The 20,709-nt window shown below is 42.9% G+C and overlaps 1 protein-coding gene across 1 annotated transcript in view; it reads left to right on the top strand.

Moving 5' to 3' along the window:
• si:dkey-225n22.4 (collagen alpha-1(XXI) chain) overlaps positions 1-20,709 on the top strand; it is a 42,657-nt gene that overhangs the window by 19,783 nt on the left and 2,165 nt on the right. The window contains exons 18-29 of the mRNA XM_052518238.1: positions 5,913-5,966; positions 12,826-12,870; positions 13,352-13,405; positions 15,426-15,479; positions 15,866-15,919; positions 16,406-16,477; positions 16,983-17,018; positions 18,005-18,049; positions 18,520-18,552; positions 18,965-19,111; positions 19,225-19,279; positions 19,698-19,892. Coding sequence (XP_052374198.1) covers positions 5,913-5,966; positions 12,826-12,870; positions 13,352-13,405; positions 15,426-15,479; positions 15,866-15,919; positions 16,406-16,477; positions 16,983-17,018; positions 18,005-18,049; positions 18,520-18,552; positions 18,965-19,111; positions 19,225-19,279; positions 19,698-19,892 — 844 coding nt within the window. The remainder of the gene's footprint in view (positions 1-5,912; positions 5,967-12,825; positions 12,871-13,351; positions 13,406-15,425; positions 15,480-15,865; positions 15,920-16,405; positions 16,478-16,982; positions 17,019-18,004; positions 18,050-18,519; positions 18,553-18,964; positions 19,112-19,224; positions 19,280-19,697; positions 19,893-20,709) is intronic.

Below are 20,709 nucleotides of genomic sequence, written 5' to 3'. Positions count from 1 at the left end.
AAAGGTTACTAATTGGACAATCATGGTACACTGAACTATCTCCGCTACTCCAACATACAGGAGGAAAAGGGTAGAAGACATTCAAGACATTGGCTTTGTTTTTACTGTCTTCTCCTTTTTATTGGAGATTTCCGCTAGAACAATGTTTACAGAGGGCACCTCTAGACCTAGCTTCAGCAGACGTATATCTTCCCCTTATCGACCAGGATGGCAGATTTACTCCCTCTTTTGTTCCATCCCTTCTCAGGTCAAGGTCTCTGAATTCCAACAAACAGTTTAGCCTGATCTATGGAAGTGCCATAGCCTAGGTACCAGTATGTTTAGCTAACATTCCACTCCTTGTACGCCATGTCACAGAGGCAAAATGGACCCCACAAATCCGATGGGGCACAGCTATAGGCCAACTTCATAACATTGCTAGGTGGCTAGTAGTATTACAGGGAAATAACAACAAAAAAATGACTGTACCCAGAATAAATGTGCCCTGCATCTCTCATCTGTAAATTATGACAGTTGGCAGACCCAAAATATCTTAGGGCCTGAAACAAAAGCGCAAAATAAATTCTATGTATTATCATTATCATTTAGTAGAAGTAGTTTCTCTGTCTCGTTTACTGGTTTAGAAGCCTCCAGGAAAGTTGGTCTGAGATGAAAAAACGATACAATAACAGAAGTGTTTAAATATAATGCAAATATAAAACAGAAATATGTCATTAAGCAGATACCTTTAGCTAGGGTTTAAAGGTGGGTTTTTACCCAGATCTTAAATCCATGAGCACTGGACCATCAGGAGGGGGATGACATCTTACCAGGACACCAGTTACCCGACCTAATACTCACAGTGCCTTATGTATCTCTCCATCTCGTCACGACATCTCTCTCCCCTCTTTATCTTCTTCTATCTCTTTCAAAATCCCTGAGAAAGATGACCCATGCATGACTATTGAGATTAGAGGACAGTAAAATATCACAATGCCACATGAGCTAGTAAAACAGATTCCGGGCCAAATCCTTCGCCCAATTTCGTTCATCCAACGCACACATCATTAGGTTGTGTGATTAGCTGTTGTGACGTGGCCTGTCAGTTTCATTGGTGAGGTTTTTGCCCTAGGAAAACACATGCACACATACACGAGCATGCACACATGCACGCACACACAATTAGACAAGCACATTTTAATCTCGACACTATCCACACTTTCACAGACATATAAAACTCAAATTTGTTGTAAATATCGTTGATTTACACAGAGTTGTCCTTTAAACAATACTGAAACCCGGGCTGCCTATTCCAATTAATGTCAATGAGGCCTATACTATAGACCAGGGCAATTCCTCCCACAAAAACATTTTCATAGTTGGGGATAAAATATACGATTACACTATCCCTGGTCTAATTTCAACAATGTCTTATTGAGGCCCTCATGGTGAAGCCATTGAGCATGTTTTTTTTGTACTTGTATGCATTCTCAATGCATACATTATTAAAAAGACTTGAGTATTTCATGAAGGATTGTCTGTCTGTGTGCACATATTGGATGAATCTGTTTGGGTCCTTCAGGGATACTTCAGGATTTTGGCAATGAATCCCTTTATCTACTTCCCCAGAGTCGGATGAACTTGTGGTTACCATTTTTATGTCTCTGCATGCAGTTTGAAGGAAGTTGCTAACTAGCTTTAGCGGAATTGCTAACTAGTGTTAGTACAATGACTGGAAGTTTATGGTAACTGCTAGCATGCTCGTTAGCATTGGCTCGCAGAACTACAGTACCTCAAACTTCCTTCATACTGGATGCAGAGACATAAAAATGGTATCCATGAGTTCATCTCACTTGGGGGAAGTAGATAAAGGGCTTCATTACCCTAAATCCTGAGGTATCCCTTTAACCAGGGAATTAATCTGTTACGGTCTTTAACCAGGGGATGAATCTGTTAGGATCTTTAACCAGGGGATGTGTAGTGTAGCAGATGGGAAATACATGTATATATGTCTACCCTCAGCACCACACACACACACACACACACACACACACACACACACACACACACACACACACACACACACACACACACACACACACACACACACACACACACACACACACACACACACACACACACACACACACACACACACACACACACACACACACACACACACACACACACACACATACACACACACACACACACACACACACTCACCATCACTGGCTAAAGCCCCAACATCAAGATTCCTTCCCCCGCTGCTTCAGTAGCCCACACGTACAATAACAGGACCCCAGATTTGATCCTTGAATTAAACAAGTTGGCAGAATGTAAGCCAAGCTGTAGCCCACTCTGTTTTAGGCTAAGCCTCCCTATAGGACTAGTGCAATTTAGATTAGCACTCGAGGAAGCTCAGTAACACTACAATGGGATTCTGACGTCATTCAGGAAAAGGTGCCTCAAATGAAACTCCCGTGTTCATTGTTGCTAGCTGAAGGAGGACATTCTATGAGCATTGCTTTGAATGCATATACAGATGCGTATGTATCTATGAGGTTGTTGTGTGGAACCACAAGCTCTTACTAATACTATTGGCAGACAATGGAGGGCATTATATCTATAAGTGGATGGCCTCTATATAATGGCTTAGGTGGTTGTCTAACCTAGCTACCTTCAGATGGCTGCACTAACTGTACGCCACTCTGGATAAGTGTCTGCTAATTGACTCAAACGTAAATGTTATAGAAAATGTTACCGCATGATACCTCAACAAAACTGAGGGTGTTAATTACTTTGACAATATGACACACAGAGTCCCTAAAAACAGTCTTGTAATTTGGTAACTCCCCATGTTACTCCTTTGTTGAGATTCCAGTTGCATATCGCAATAAATATCTGCTCAATGGAATTTGGCTTTTTAATTATAGGGTATTATCCCTAAGCATGATCTGTTTACATGGTTTTGATGATTTGTTAGTGTTATTGCCATACAATTACATATGGAAACACGTGCATTACATATTCTTTGTGGTTGTTGCCCTATTCACATAGAAGACTTGTGGAAGAGGTTCTGGAAGAAAGGAAATGTTTTTTTTTTTTTATCAGGAAATGTTTGTCTAATAAACTATTGGCATACATACACAGCACTTTTCTAAAACGGAATACTCATCTCCCATTCTTGTTTATCCACCTGCTTACTCAAAACTCTTTACCATTCCACAAATGGGCAACTAGCCTCAGTTTCCTGATCCTCAAGCAATTAGGAAAAGGTCCTGTAATGTGTGTAGCCGAGTGCTCCGGGGAGTGGTGCTGTCACTCCTAGTCCCAGCTTTAGTTGGTTTGTGTTGAGTGAAGTTGTCACACACCTACACTAGGATAGAAAGCGCTTTTTGTGTTGTTGCTCGGCGGTTGAGCGTCGAGACAACACATGCAGTTTCAGCTCTTACGATGTCTGTCCAGTCTCCGTACATACAGGCAACAGTAGGAGGCAGTGATTTTTGCCCATATAAACCACGTTCCAGGTCCAGTACGTCAAAAAACCCATGAAGAGGCTAGCGAGTCGCTACACAGAGATCCCTTTGTAATATCTTGTAATGCCACCCTAATATGATTGTGATGCAGCATTTAGCTGCCAAAATCAATGTTTGAGCCCTCATAATTAAAAGGCATTGACAAGCAGAAGCCTAATAATGGGAAGCTGGCTTCGTGCCGTAGCCACCACTGAACACACTGCACAGTCAAACAGTGTAGCTGCTTGGGATTACGAAAACAAACAGCAGGCTTCATGAGACAGACTTTCTGTAGGAACTTCTGGAATAATACCTTCCATCAATAACTGCGGTGCAAAGCAGTGTTTTACATCAGGGAGCTCAGTGAAAACACAAACACAACTAGCAAATACGAACCGAAATTTCATCCTGATTTAATTGTAAATCAAGGCCCTCTGTGTGGGTTTTATTTTCCGGCTTAGCCATTTAAGTGCCGTGCTGTTTGAAGGGAGAGGAGAATGGGGAGTGTATTCAAGGTTATGACTTCAAAGTTTCTCACCCTTGCTAATGTATGCAACTTTTTAATGAGTACAGTCAATCTGGTTCCCTTCATTACTTTGGAGAGGATACAGAACAAGTCTATGTAGTTTATGCTGAAGGAAAAAACAACTTCCATTGAAAAGTACATATCAGTTACATCTACAGTGCTATATTTAGGCTTACTTTCTATGGAACTCACATTCCCATTTCATATTTTCCCATTTCCTGTGACTACTTTATATTTTACAACCAATTTGGACCTTTCTTTTCTGTTCTCTTGCTTCCAATTAAAATAGACTATATACAGGGTACTACTGTATGTTTGACATATGTGTGTGTAATTTGTGTCACATTGCATTTTTCCCAAGTGGCTGGTGCTTGTTGACAAATTGCTGGTTTGGAATGTTCTCTAATATTTTCAAACTGGTTGCGATCAGATAATATTCAGAAAACAACAATAAGTAAAATTGGCTCCCCAAGAAGGATACAAAAATGGATACAACAAACCTATTCCAGATGCCCATTGTGCCAAAACAGAAGGTTGTGTTCATTTTCAGTTGTTTCATTTGTAAAACAGGGAGCACAATAAGCTTAGTTTTTCAGAGCAACTGTATCCTCATTTGAACTGAATGGCAGTAAAACATTAGTTCTTTACAACTCTCAATTCACGAAACCCAGCCAATTCTGGTCGCTAGAGTTTTACATGGGGTCCTCCTTGTCTTTTGAACCAGAAACTCTGCACTTGTCTTTTTTCTAACAGTTATAGCATACAAAGATGTATGTCTCTAATCCCGTTTATTGGTACATCAGGGCGTCTTCTTGTTGTAATTACAGGGTATGGTGGCATGTATGTTTTTATGTGCGCAGCGTGGCAGGACACTTCAAAAGAAAAAACATAACAGGCAAAGCTTATTCACCACTTTCCTCACCCTCACCACCCTACCAGTATTGTTTAAATACATGTTCCATCAGCCAGTATACTTAGTGCAAAGTCACATTCATGAGAGACATTGTATGTCTACAATACTGCTGTAACAGTAAACAACCACCTGGCTAGCTCTCTATTTGAGCAAATGATAAATATAGTACCACAAGGACTGCTCTCGCACTTAGATGAGAATAAGGGCTCTTCTCTTTCTTTCCAGGTAAAATAAAGATAACTAAGATAGAAGCATGAGCTGTGGTCAGCCCACCGGTTGTCTGGAACATGCACATGGGATGCTAACTGCCTTTGTACAGTGGAACCATATTGAGACTGGACAAGGGAACAAGAATAGAAGGTCCCCGCCACAACTGCTAACATGTGTAACTTACCAAGAGGTGATTCATGGTTCATGTATTTCAGTATCACCTTACCACCTACAGTCTAAACCAGATCCACCTCTTGGCTCAGAAATAATAAATAATAAGGAAGGATTACTTATATTATTCTTTATATATATTTGCATAAATAACCCTTGTTTTGTTTTAAAGGTTTTGAGCTTTTCCTGAGATAGGACAGTGAAGAGGAGACAGGAAAGGTAGAAGAGTTTAACAGTCAGAAGGGCGTGGGTCCACTCGAAGTAGCCTAGGCTGTACATGTGTGCCCAGGTCTGTGGCTTTAACTGCCGGACAACAGAGGTCACAGGAATACTGATATCATTCTAATGATTGACCTCATCTCCCACTGCTTCATGCAATGCGACTCACTAACTTACATTCCTTTTGAGCTGCATGTGGGATCGAAATGAATTGGCAACATGTCACAATTTTACGCTGAGGTTTACGTGCTGTAACTATATAAGCATTCTGATTACTAGCTGTGCACGTGAGCTGTATACAAAAGTGCCGAACAATGAAGGTGATCTAACGCTGTTTCAATCTTACTTTCAATCTCTCTCTTCCTTTCTTTCACAGGGAGACAAAGGAGATATTGGAATGTCTGGTGCTGATGGACAACAGGGGGTACCGGTGAGTCAGTCAGCACTTTAGTAGCTGAAGTGTGTGTGTGTGTGTGTGTGTGTGTGTGTGTGTGTGTGTGTGCTGCAACCTCCTCTCTGCATGAGACCAAAGAGATCGGATACTGCTTACAGATGCACTTCTCTGACTCTCACCAAGTAGAAGTCCCAACATTATTAATTACATTTGCTGGACACGACTTTCATCAATAAGTCAAGAATACATTGTTTTCGAAGTTTGTTTTAATCTGTTGTAAAGAAATGTGTAATCTGTTGGGCAGAAATGGTAATGCACACATTACCATTGGTGATTCGTAACATTGAATGCACATATGAAGTAGATACTACTGGCTATTCACAAAGTTTTAGGCACATACAGTATAGATACAGGTAACTGCCAAAATAAAGGAAACACCAACATAAAGTGTCTTAATAGGGTGTTGAGTCACCACGAGCCAGAACAGCTTCAATGCACCTTGGCAAGTGACTGGAATTCTATTGGAAGGATGAGACACCATTCTTCCATGAGAAATTCCATAATTTGGTGTTTTGTTGATGGTGGTGGAAAACGCTGTTTCAGGCGCCGCTCCAGAATCTCCAATAAGTGTTCAATTGGGTTGAGATCTGGTGACTGAGACAGCCATGGTATTGTTTTTTATACGTGACCATAATATGGAATATTAATTGCTTACTCAGGAACCACACTTGTGAGGATGCACCTGCTTTCAATACACTTTGTTTCCATTATTTTACCTGTATATCCATTGGCTATGTCTCACGTACTGTATAATATACACATGTATTGTAGTTATAACCACTGGCAATGGTGGTTGTCACCCAAACTGAATGTAGCAACAAACGTAGTGCCTCCAAACAAACACATTTCCCATCAACTCAGCAGAAAAACCTATAACCAGCAGCTGTTTTACAAGTGACTTCGTAAAGATCCATGAAAAAAGGACATTACGACTTTTTTGTGGCACGCAACCTCGTATTGGTGCCACACCAAGCGCTTGGCCACAATGTTTGCTGACCTCAGTGCATGCAATATAGCTCCACCCACCAAATCACAGAGTTCTCCAACTAGTGTACCTCTTGAGAGGAGTTGCTATAACAACAGTGGAATATAACAGCCTAACAGGCTTCCCTTTTTGCATGTAATGAGTCTTGTTGATGCTGGGGCTGGATTGCAGCATCAAAATCATCCTGGGGGATACACTGCAGTCTTACCACTGGAGTGTTTATGCTTTCTGAGCACATTTGAATCCTAAGTCAAGTACTTCGAATCCTCGCTTACATCATGCATTGGTATCAATGGAGTAGTTGTGTAGATTCAAGTGATGAGCATCATGGATCTCAAGCTCAAATGTGTCCCTTAGAGAGTGAAGCTAATCTCGAATGAGTGAGAATGGCTTTGAACGGTTCTATCAGATGTACTGGGCCACTAAGGGGTTTGGGCCATCTCCAGGCTTGTTTGCCACAATGGTAATGGCCATCGTGAGGCACTCTACACTCTAACCACTAGGCTCACTAGGCTCGTGAGTAAATCCACAGTGGTCTTGATGTGGGATCACGACCATCTGTCTCCATTGAGCTTCATCCTTGTTTGCTGCAAAGAACAGAACCTGGGATTGACTAAACTGAAGTGCAGCAGTTGATTGGGTGAGGTAGCTAATATGAGTGGCATGCATGCATGTTGGGAGATTTGTTAAGCGTGTTGATAATAGTTTTGAGAAATTGCAATTGGATAGCATGCGGTTGAAGATTTAGTTTGGCTACGCTAGGGCCGACCCGCCCCTTGGACAGGATTAGGCGGACCAGATTGACGAGGGCAGCATTTTCAGAGCTAAACTGAACAAGATGTACCCCCAACAACACATAAAACCTCACATCTTAACAAATCTGTCGTTCTGCCCCTGAACAGGCAGGTAACCCACTGTTCCTAGGCCGTCATTGAAAATAAGAATTTGTTCTTAAAACTGACTTGCCTAGTTAAATAAAGGTAAAATAAAGAAAATATTTAAAAAACATAATTCTGCACAAAAACAATGGAAACTTCTCTCACCCAGTGGCATATGGGCTATTTAGGTGAGTGCCAATGCCGCCCCATGTTAAGCAGTGGTCACAAGTCAGGGTCGCAAAATGTATCTTGTCCATGCCCAGCGCACTTCTGCAGGATGCTGTTGGAGAGATGCAGCGCTGCGGCACTCCACCAAGACTCAAGTAATGTAACATAAATCATGTAGCCAGTAGTAGAAAGAGGAGGAGCCTATGTGGTTTTCCAGTAGCCTACAGACTGGAGACCATATTTATGACAATGTTATGAGACATTGTTGTTTTTACATCCAAATGTGTCAAATAGACTAAATGACTTCCTATCAAATAAAAATGTGCTTCGATTTGAATATGACATGTTAACAAACAACATATTCTAAAAACAGGCCAGGTACAAATAAAATGGACAATATAGACTGAAATTAGGCTACTTGCGACTGCGTTCCGGGAGTTCCCCTCTGTGAGCTGAATTGTCAGGAGTCAGTGATTTCAACTGTAGGCCTATTCGTCGACTTTTGACAAGCTGATCATAGCGAAGAAGAAATACCTACTGTGTAAACACATTGATTCTCATTTCAAATAGGCTCAAAATAACTCATGTGGATAGCTGATATGCAGATACAAAATGATTAGTCTTAAGCCTTGGTCTGAAATCAGGACTAGGCTAATAAATCAAATGTAACTGCCTGTTTTACAAACGGTACAACATAGATTAGCCCAAAGGCCAGCAGATGGTGATATTGAGTCATTTCATCTTACTGTTCAAACACATTGTATGCAGCCAGCAATACACTCGTATTCTCCGTGGACCGGTTTGTACCTAAAACATTCTCCATTCAGGCTGCAAACACATCGATTTCCTCCTTAGCTAGATTTAATGGCGAGAAGGTGTAAAAACAAAAAATGGAGGAAATAAATTTTTATGAAACACCATTAGGAATGCTAGTCCTGGATGTTGCTATCGCGTTAAGCCTATCAGGTTGCAGCAGTCTTATGTTTACCCCTGGCTAAAAGCAGGGTGCAACATCAGGAATTAGCATTAGCCACTCTAGCATGGTGGTGGAAAATGGTGTTATGTAAAGAAAGTATACATATTTTTCCCTCCTTCTCACCACTAAATCTAGTTAAGGAGGAAATTGATGCCATTGTAGCCGGAATGGAGGATGTTTTAGGAACGAACCGGTCCATGGGGGATACAAGTGTATTGCCAGCTGCATACACTGCGTTTGGACGGTAAGATGAAATGTCTCAATATCACTATCTGCCAGCCTACACTATTCTAGTTTTTTGGGGGATAGGAGGAGGCCTGTACGCTACCCTAAAATGTTAAGTCACACTGCTGCTGAGGTCTCCATTTATGTGGTGCAAACGCTTCCAGCCTACATTCAATAAACCAGGATAAAAGTCTGGTTTGGTCGTCATTGTCACCCACTTTATAGACTGTACACTCTTAGAGAAAAAGGTGCTCTCTAGATCCTAAAATAGTTATTTGGCTCTCCCCATAGGAGAACCGTTTTGAGAACCATTTTTGGTTGTAGAACCCTTTCACAGACTGTTCTAGATGGAACCCAAAAGGGTTCTACCTGGAACAAAACAGGGTTTTACCTGTAACCAAAAATGGTTATCCTATGGGGACAGCAGAAGAACCCTTTTGGAACCCTTTTTTCTACGAGTGTAATATTAGACTGCTTTTAGCAAGTCCCTAGACTCGCTAAAACATACAGAAGTAGGTCTAGATTGCCATTTTGGAAGGGAGATTGGCAGGGGCCCCATTGCCTTTAAATTCATCAAAGCATACGCCCTTGCGTGCTGAGGCACTCTCCGCACCTCGAAAACAAAGTAGTCAGCTCGTCCCAATCTTTTCTCACCAAGCTTTCTCTTTGCATGCTCAGGCATTAAAACAAATGGAAGCACTTTTTCATCAATGTGGGCCTCTTCTGCTCAAATGTGTCATTAATGCCAAACAGCATGCAGCAGTGGGGGATGTCAAAGGGACTGTAGTGTTCCTGTTTCCTCTCTTCTCCTCTTCTCCCTCTCGTATCCCTTTCTCCTCCTCTCCACCTTTTCCTAAGAGTGTGGGCACTCCAGCAGCCAACCCCTTGATGATCTGGATGCATTCCACTGTGGCTGGAAGTGGTTGTGCTCTCGCAGGTTAATTACAATGGAGACAGAAGACACTAGGGGCAGGGAAAGGTGCAGCAGTGTCAGATGGTGCTTTCTTCCAACCCCATTCATTGGGATTTTATTTACTGTGCTGCGGAAGCAGGTTCTAGTGTTTGTGTGTGTGCGCGCACGCAGGTGTGGTGCTGAGAGATTGCAGAGTAATAGAGCCGCTCAATCCAGGACCCGCTTCAAAATAAAACACACCTTCAGTTGGGACGGGGCCATATCTTATCAATGTTTTCTTAGGGTTGTTTTGGGAAATGTTTGATATAACAGATGCTGGTTTCTTTTCAGAATGATATTGCCCATATTTACCCAGGTATGTTTTGATTAATGCAAACAACGGCTACACCCCTCTGTTTTTTGTGTTTGCTATTAAAAATTGTGACTCTGCAAACTATTGATTTTACCTGCTTGATGCTAGAGTATGCGGTCAGAGCTCAGCTTTTTATCTTTCCATGTGGTATAATTGTAAAGTCCTCCAGGGAAAATGGAGAACGTGGTCAGAGCTCAGCTTTTTATCTTTCCATGTGGTATTTGAAAGTCCTCCAGGGAAAATGGATATGTATTTTCAGCAGGTCTGTAAAAACAGTATCCCACCCAGACAGCTCCATTGTTTGCTGTAGAACTCTTTATCTAAAATGGGAACCGGTATATGTATCTGCCTTGTAAATACATTATTACATGAATCTATCAATAAGTCACACCTCAGACACAGGAAGCAGTCACGAAGGTATTCTATTGTCATTCACTTCTAACCTTAGCCCCTCTACATTGGTTATCACTTTTGCGCTGTGGCTTTGCAGTACTAAGAACAGAATTTATCTCCAGGGGTGAAAGTAGAATACATTTCTTCCCCGGTACGGGACCTACCAAAAAATGGTATGGGTCTAATCATAGAATTACATAGTGTCACACCTGGTCCCGCTTCCCACTCGCAACATACAATGAAAATACCAAACATTAGGAACACCTTCCTAATATTGAACACCCCCCCCTTTTTCCCATTCGTCGGGACATGGACTCTACAAGCTGTCGAAAGCGTTCCACAGGGATGATGGCCCATGGTTGGTGGACGATTCTTGATACACATGGGAAACTGAACGTGAAAAACCCAGCAGAATTGCAGTTCTCGACAGAAACCTGTGCGCCTGGCACCTACTACCATACCCCGTCCAAAGGAAATTAAATATTTTGTCTTGCCCATTCACTGTCTGAATCCATGTAACAATTGTCTCCAGGCTTTAAAATCCTTCTTTAACCTGACTCCTCCCCATCATCTACCCGATTGAAGTGGATTTAACAAGTGACATCAATAAGGGATCATAGCTTTCACCTGGTCAGTCTGTCATGGAAAGAGCAGGCTGGAAATACACAGAGTATGCTTTGTATACTTGTATTTCCACCCTCCAAATGTCACGTTCTGACCTTTATTTCCTTTGTTTTGTATTTATTTAGTATGGTCAGGGAGTGAGTTGGGTGGGCAGTCTGTATGTTTTTCTATGATTTGGGGATTTGTGTGTTTGGGCCTAGTATGGTTCTCAATCAGAGGCAGGTGTCATTAGTTGTCTCTGATTGAGAATCATACTTAGGTAGCCTGGGTTGCACTGTTTGTTGGTGGGTGATTGTCTATGTTTGATTGCTTGTGTCATCACAGTTCTCATTTAGCTTCACGGTCGTCATTTGTTTATTGTTTTTGTATTCAGTGTTCAGTACTTTCTTTAATTAAATATCAAGATGAACACAAACCACGTCGCGTTTTGGTCCGCCTTTCCTTCAACAGAAGAAAGCCGTGACACCAAACAGTGATGAAAGGAAAGAAACATCCGTTACACAACATCACAACGTGTCATGACAATAGTTTACGATTGTCATTAGGCCAGAATCCACTGCTGTCCGTGTGAGTCTCAGTGTCAGCCACTCATCTCTTCCTTGGCAAACTTCCAGTGTTCTCGTCAAACCACATCGAATTTTGGAGCGTAGATTATGAAAAGTGGTGTAATAACCTACCGTTTTTCTTCACATTTTGTTTGAATTGTTTTGATAAGCGCATGTTTTACTGGTCGTACCCCCTCTACCTCTGTGGTTAGGTTGATTCCATCTAAGCCAGTGGGTGGCGAGGGCATGTCTTTACAATGGCCCTCTCTGAAATTCTAAGCACGTGGTGTATTGGCACTCTGTTCTCCTCTCCTGTGTGTAATTACTTAGCAAAGTGCATGAAGGCCCCGCTGGCTGTAAATGAGGTGAATACAGCGTATCGGACCCCCAGCGGAAACCAGGGGGAAGAGACGCGGGATCCATTAAACCAATTTAGAATGCAAGGAAAACAATCATCACAGCGCATCTGGGCATGTGTTCCAAAGGTCTCCCAATGCCCTCCACTGTGGCTCATCATGGCCTCATTGGAATGGATGACTGGCATGTACTGTATGCAAGGCAAGCACTCCACACTGCAACAAGTGGTTTGCCATGCCAGATTGTTTTTATTCATCCTGTCCGTTGTGCCATTCTAGAAATGCCTTAATGGCGGTACTGTAACTAGAGGAGGGGGAAATTATGAATTGACTACTAAGCAATTAAACTGGGGCCGGCTTTTCTTGTCACTCATTATGCCACTGCTGTGTCAGCTGACCTGCTGTGTGTGTCATCTCCAGGGGATCCGGGGGCTTCCTGGAGGGGCGGGGCCAACAGGACCTCAGGTAAGACTTTCCTATTTGCATGTGAGTAAATAAGAAAGTATTTAAAGGCAGCCTGGCACTGTCAATCAAATGTATTTATAAAGCCCTTTTTACATCAGCCGATGTCACAAAGTGCTGTATAGAAACCCAGCCTAAAACCCCAAACAGCAAGCAATGCAGATGCAGAAGCACTGTCACTTTGTTTGGTAAAGCTGTATGGGGCTGGAGAAATGTAAACACTTAAATTCATAGACAGAGCTATGGATGCAAGGACAGTCTTTAAGCCACATGTAAGAACAGAATAAAAAATAACGCTGCTACTAATATCCAGTCAATAACTGTAATAATAGGGGATCAGAGATAGATTGAAACCTGAGACCATATTAGAGTAAGTAAAGTCCCCGGCCTCAAGTCAATACAAGGAGGATTTCTGGGGCACAGAAGTAATTAGATGGACTACCTTGCAGGGGAGGCAGTGCATTCATCTCTTCTCATCCAACAGGGAGAGAGAGGAGCACTTGGGCAGAAGGGATCAACAGGTCCAAAAGGTCCACAGGTGGGTGTCAACATCTGTACAAGGACAAGCAATCCCAGTTCAATGATTTAACCGATTGCACACATACTAGGGTGGCAGGTAGCCTAGTGGCTAAGAGCGTTGTGCCAGTAGCCGAAAGGTCTCTGCTTCGAATCCCTGAGCCGACTAGGTGCAAAATGTACCCTTGAGCAAAGCACTTCACCCTGTAAGTTGCTCTGGATAAGAGTGTCTGCGAAATGACTCAAATGTAAATGTAGTAATGAACGAGTATGTTTATGACTTTATTTCAATTGCAGTCATTTTCTCCACGGGAGGAATTACAATACACATCACGTACTGTGACATGTCTATTTAATTGTCGCTGAAATGTAATTCTCTCTTAATTAATGATCCATTATGCATTAAGAGAGCTCTGACAGTGTTCCATAAAGGGACTATGATTAGACGAGGTGATTGGGCACCCTCCACTGGTGAGTAAGTAACAGCTTGTCCCTATTCAAGCAGAGCCATCGAGCTGTGCATCATATGGTGTTCCATTGCTGCCCTCTTCTGGTTCAATGAAGCTGCATAACTACACTTGTTACTAAGTTAGAGCAATCATCTACATTTGAATTGAAGGTTTTCTTCCCTCAAATTTGAATGAATTGTACTGTTTAGTAAAGACATGGTATCTACACTGAGTTGCAGTTCATGTGAGGAAATCAGTCAATTGAAATAAACTCATTAGGTCCTAATCTTTGGATCTCACATGACTGGGAATACAGATTTGCATGTTGGTCCGAGATTTTTAAAAAGGTAGGGGTGTGGATCAGAAAACCAGTCAGTATCTGGTGTGACCATAATTTGCCTCATGCAGCGCAACACCTCTCATTCCCATAGAGTTGATCAGGCTGTTGATTGTGGCCTGTGGAATGTTGTCCCACTCCTCTTCAATGGCTGTGCGAAGTTGCTGGATATTGGCAGGAACTGGAACATGCTGTCATACACGCCAATCCAGAGCATCCCAAACATGCTCAATGGGTGACATGTCTGGTGACTACGCAGGCCATGGAAGAACTGACTGTGACATTTTCAGCTTCCAGAAATTGTGTACAGATCCTTGCGACATGGGGCCGTGCATTATCCTGCTGAACTATGAGTTGATGGCAGCTGATGAATTGCACACTATCTCTGTGTATTCAAATTGCCATCGATAAAATGCAATTGTGTTCGTTCTCCGTAGCTTATGCCTGCCCATACCGTAACCCTGCTGCCACCACGTGGCACTCTGTTCACAACATTGATATCAGCAAACCGCTCGCCCACACGATGCAGTACACGCTGTCTGCCATCTGCCTGGTACAGTTGAAACCGGGATTCATCTGTGAAGAGGACACTTCTCCAGCGTGCCAGTGGCCATCGAAGGCGAGCATTTGCCCACTGATGTTGGTTACGATTATTGTCCCCAGCACAATGTTCAACCGTGTAATGGTAATGCTGTTTAATCAGCTTCTTGATGTGCCACAACTGTGAGGTGATTGGATTATCTTGGCAAAGGATACATGCTCACCAACAGGGATGTAAACACATTTGTGCACAAAATTTGCGAGAAATAAGCTTTTAGTGTGTATGGAACATTTCTGGGATCTTTTATTTTAGCTCATGAAACATGGGACCAACACTTCACATGTCGTGTTTATATTTTTGTTCAGTGCAGTTTTTAACTTCACATTATTGACCCTCGTACAATTACACACACACACTTGTGGTCTGGGATATGGTTTTGAACACATTACATTACTGTATATCAGTGATTAACGTGCAAATAGACCGGTTGCAGTGAATAATAACAGTAGTCATCCTAACATGAACAAAGAGGAACAATAGCTAAGTGTATTTGCAGATGGGTAGGGTTAAAGCCTCTTTGCACATCCCCTTTTTTAAAAAATGAACCAGAATGGGGCATCTGCCATCTAATTCCCTCTCAGTGGTTGGTGACTAAGCTGTCACGCATCCTGTCACACTGCCTGCAGGCCAACTGTCTGTGTTTTTATATGCCCAGGGAATTCAAGGCCCCCAGGGAGACCCTGGAGCCAGTGGACGCGATGGCCCAAAGGTTTGTCCATCACCCATTTTAATTAGTGATTATGCAAATGCTGCAGCTTTTCATCCCCAGTGTGTGGGCTCTTCTCTACTCTCCGAATGGCTTACTGATAATACTAGAATTATCTCTCCCAATGTGATATTTCTTTACCAAAGTGCGTTTAGGGTGTAAAAGTAATTCTAGTCTTTCATTGTTGAGTAAATAGACTATTGTCTTGAATTTCAAATAGCCTTCTGTTTTACAAAGGAAGCTTCATCAGCTTTGTGTTTGTTGGCAATGCTGTGTGTGTGCATGTGTGTTTGTGCGTGTTTGAGTGCGTGCATGTGTTTGTGTGTGTGAATGTGTGCGTGCGAACGTGTGTGTGTGTCAGTGTTTAATTCCTATGTGTCTGTATTCAGGGAAGCGAGGGGGAGCGAGGTTCCGATGGCTCTCCAGGAATGCCAGGCCAAAAGGTGAGAAAGGCACCAGAGACGCACTCCGTGATCGATTAGACTATGGACAGACAACATACATCCACGGTTCAGTAAAAAGCTGAGGGATGGGGCTAGAGTGATGCAACCACTCTCAAATTCATAGACAGAGCTATGGATCCAAGGACTGACCAGCCAAGATATCAAAATGATAGTTTTAACCATGTCTTGAGGCTGTAGAGTGTCTTTACATTTACTTTGTTTACAAACATTGGAGTTAAACGAGCATCTATTTTGGGTTCTGATGGGGTATGACCGTTGAACTAAACTCATGAGGCATTTAGAAGTTATATTCTTCAAGAATCAATAGGTACATATCATTACGTTATAAGTACAAAAATGTATGTAGCAACTGCAGATTGACCCGGTAAACTGACCCTAGCGCTCTGCCTACAGACTACTTCCACCCAGAGCCTGCACTAAGAAGACTTACCCCAGCTATTTATCATGCTTTTTTCACTCTTTTAGGGCACACCAGGAGAGGCAGGCTTCCTTGGGTCCCCGGGCACTAATGGCCTACCTGGGTTCAAAGGTCCTAAGGTAAGGGCATCAGCATGCACCACCAAAGACTTCAGGTCTCAATTAATATTTCCTTGATTCCTTGCACCGTCTTTCCTTGCTTCTTTCTCAAAAAGCATTAGACAAGAAGGTCTGAGGGGAGGGGCCTTTGACTTTCTCCAATACGGTTGAGAAGAAGACAAGGAGATAGGATGCAAAGAATCACAGAAAGACGAATTGAGATTGAGCCCAAATCTCAGCTAACATAACAGTGTTATTGCCTGTAGGGGGGCCTTTTGGCTTAATGAGGCAGTGTGCGGCTCTAAAGACATGATTTATGAATGATTTATGGTTCTCGGTATCAGGGAGCTTGTTCATTTGCCTGTTTTGCAGTAAGCGTTGATGTCTTTTTGCATAATGCATATTTCATTCCTCTTACGTGTTGTCATTCACACGCACTGAGAGCTTGTCCTTCAGACTGTATGCAGGCATGCCCAGACTCCTACTCGTTGGTTATTACAGCCACATGTTATACACTGTTTTTCAGGGAGAAACTGGAGAGACGGGTCCCAGAGGAAGTCAGGTATTGTCATCTTCTCTCTTGTCTGTCTCTGAAACAGGGGGTGGTTCAGTTCATTGTCATTTATTCTTGTCATAGTGACATTTAGTTATTGGGTTGGTGGATGGTTGTTTGCAGTGACCTATAGAGCTCGCCATACACAGCACATAAAATAAGGACAAGTGATTGTCTTATTATCCAAACAATCAAGTTCATACTTAGAACCATGTACTCTACTGTACTTAGAACCCTATACTGCATTTACAACACTCCTTAGTGGCACTGTGGTTGGGAGTTCAATCCCCGGCCGAGTCATACCAAAGATAAAAAAAGGGTAGCCAATGCGTCTCTGCTTGGCACTCAGCATTAAGGAGATAAAGTAGATTGGGGCTAAGGCTCTGCGATAGACTAGAGTCCTGTCCAGGTTGTGTACTACATAAAGCTGCCGTACGCTACAGAAACAGGAGATTGGCTCCTGCTCCTATGTGCTTAGGTAAGGCTACTTTCTTTACCCTGTAGGCTCCTTAGAGCCCTATACTGCACATAGAGTCCTACACTATATTTAGAGCACTGTGCTGTACATACTCATATCTCTCCAGGACACTGACAAGAAAATAATGAGTGTTAGTCATGTCTTAATCACGAGGAACAAAGCTTTCCTGCACCGAAGTCAGTCCTCCCTTAAGGACCCTGTGCTGTGACTACAGAGTGTAGTGTCTTTGGCTCTGTGCTTTGATTTGTGCTTCCTATAGCCTTACAATCACAGCAGGGCGACCGTGATAGAGGCAGACTTCAGAGCAGAGTGGTTGGAAGGGAGGGAAGAGAGGGGAGGTAGGGGAAACTCAGGTGATGTGTTTTTTAAAGGTCAATGAGACCCTTGCGTCTCTCCTTGGCTGTGAATACTAATGATGACCTTTTAGTGGCGAGTGCTCTCCTATACCCTCCTATGATGCCTCCCATCTTCCTCCCCTCTCCCATCATCCATCCCCCAACCCTGTATCTTGTTCCAGGGCGAACGAGGCACCGATGGGGCCCTTGGGAACCCCGGCTTACCAGTGAGTGCAGTTACATGACCAGGGCACTGGGTGGCAGTGGATATCAAATCAACTTGAACTACAAAACGTTTTTATTCCTCGGTCTTCACAGAGCCCCCCCCCCACCCACCCCCCTCCACAGATGGCGCCTCGGCCAATATCAGGCACAGTGGATTTGCCTGTCACTTTTACATAACACTATTTATGGGTAAACAATTTGTAGTCATAACTTTCCCTGTGGCCATTGCACTGGCTGTGACTGGTGTTTGATATACAACAGCATTAGGCCAACAGTATGTCGGTTTATAAGAAATACAAAAATGTACCTCTGCATCAACTGTTAGTAAGTAAGACAGCAGCAAGAAAAAATATTTGTACTTTCATCAGAGCGGACTGAATGAAGAGCTTCTGAAAGAGAGCGTTTCTTTGATATTCAAGCAGAACTTTTTTAACAGGCTCTTTCTCTCATTTTCCTCTCCCTTCTCTGCCAGGGTGAAGCTGGACCCAGGGGAGGCAAAGGACAGGTTTGTAGAATTACACTGCTGCATTAGCTATAATCCATTCTGCCTCATTCTACACCAGAGACCAGATCCTCTCTGAGGAACACTACTGAACACATCATACCATGAAGCCTCCGACATCACACCCGCAGGGTCTAGATAGGTAGACATGACAGGACTGTGAAATCCATATCACATCAGGCCCTTGAACACCAGTTTCAACATTCACATTTTAAAAGATGCATGTCGGCATATTTACGCTATGATTTCTTTGAACACCTATTCTGGAACGCTTATTCATTTTCTAGTCTCAAGGCAGATATATTGTAGGCTATAACAGACATTTTAAACACAATCGAGCTCTGTATGCAAAGGTCCTATATACTGTCTTTAGTTATATACAGTTTGTGACCATATTTCTCCTCGCGATCATCAGAAAGGCATCACGGGGGATATCGGTGTCAGAGGCACCGATGGGAAGAAAGGGGGCATGGGACACGTGGGGGCCGCTGGCCCACGGGGATCTCCCGGCGAGGACGGGTTGCCTGGGCAACCGGGAACGCCGGGCTACCCTGGGAAGCCTGTGAGTTCTCTTGAATCCTGGCCTTTCTCTAAAAGCACCCTGTCCGTTTCTCCATACCTTCGCCATCCAGACATCAACCGTCTTACCCGTTTGGCCTTATCTGTGTCTAACAGGGGAAGCCTCCCTCTGACGACCACATGATGAAGCTCTGCGGCGATGTGTTGCGGAGTAAGTACCTGTCACCACCCGCCCAGTGGTAGCTATGCAGTGTCAATAACTAAAGTGCAAATTGAAGTAAGCTGGAAAGCGTGCAGCTCGTTGTTGACTCAGCAGCTTAAGACTGTAGGGATTAAACAATACACATATTGAAATGTAAATTGAGTGTAGGGATCTGACTACGCCTTAGAATGCATGTTCAATATGAATATGTATTGGTTAGAGAAGGAAGGTAAAATGGTAACATCCTTACAGCATCATATTACAGTTAATAGCAATATGTTTATCTGGTGCTATTAATATTTTAGCTGTGGTAATACGTGGGATATTTTTCCAGGTGTACTCAAATAAAGAAGTTTAAATCATGAGACATATGAATGACTGATTAACATTGATTTAATTGAACCAAATTGTGCTTGGGCCCTCCCAGATCAGCTCCCCCAGCTGCTGCAGACACTATCCCCTCTCAGCAGATGTGAGCCGTGTGAGACGGTGAAGGGACCCCCGGGACAGCCTGGAGCACCAGGACTCAAAGGTTCCTCAGGAACCCCGGGCTATCCCGGTAGAATCGGCTCACCAGGATATCCAGGAACCCCCGGCATGCAGGGGCCCCAGGGAGTCAAAGGTAACACATCTGTACAGAAACCCCAAAGACTGAGTGTTTGGTAACACATTAATCTACAGGTTCGGATAAAGGAATTATGACATGGTGACACATGTGGAAATACAACATTACTCCCCTATAATTCACCTATGAACCACGTACGTTTCCAGAATTATAGATGACTAATTAAGATGACTACATTTATATAATTGGTTATAAGGAGCAATAGCTGAACACCATAGCTAGTCTTGTAAAGCACTTTGCTGCTAATTCTTTTATTTCCCCTTTATTTAACCAGGTAGGCCAGTTGAGAACAAGTTCTCATTTACAACTGCGACCTGGCCATGATAAAGCAAAGCAGTGCGACACAAACAACAACACAAAGTTACACATGGAATAAACAAGCGTACAGTCAATAACACAATAGAAAAAAAGTATATATACAGTTTGTGCAAATGGCGTGAGGAGGTAAGACAATAAATAGGCGAATAGTAGCGAAGTAATTACAATTTAGCAAATGAACACTGGAGCGATAGATGTGCAGATGATGATGTGCAAATAGAAATACTGGTGTGCAAAAGAGCAAAAAAGTTAATTAAAACAATATGGGGATGAGGTAGGTAGATTGGATGGGCTGTGTACAGCTGCAGAGATTGGTTAGCTGCTCAGATAGCTGATGTTTAAAGTTAGTGAGGGAGATATAAGTCTCCAACTTCAGCGATTTTGGTGACAAAACGGATGGCACTGTGATAGACTGCATCCAGTTTGCTGAGTAGAGTGTTGGAGGCTATTTTGTAAATGACATCGCCGAAGTCGAGGATCGGTAGGATAGTCAGTT

This window comes from Oncorhynchus keta, chromosome 4 (genome assembly GCF_023373465.1).
Source record: "Oncorhynchus keta strain PuntledgeMale-10-30-2019 chromosome 4, Oket_V2, whole genome shotgun sequence".
NCBI lineage: Eukaryota > Metazoa > Chordata > Actinopteri > Salmoniformes > Salmonidae > Oncorhynchus > Oncorhynchus keta.
Note: the sequence above shows the minus strand (reverse complement) of the source record. Positions and strands in the feature narration are given on the sequence as shown.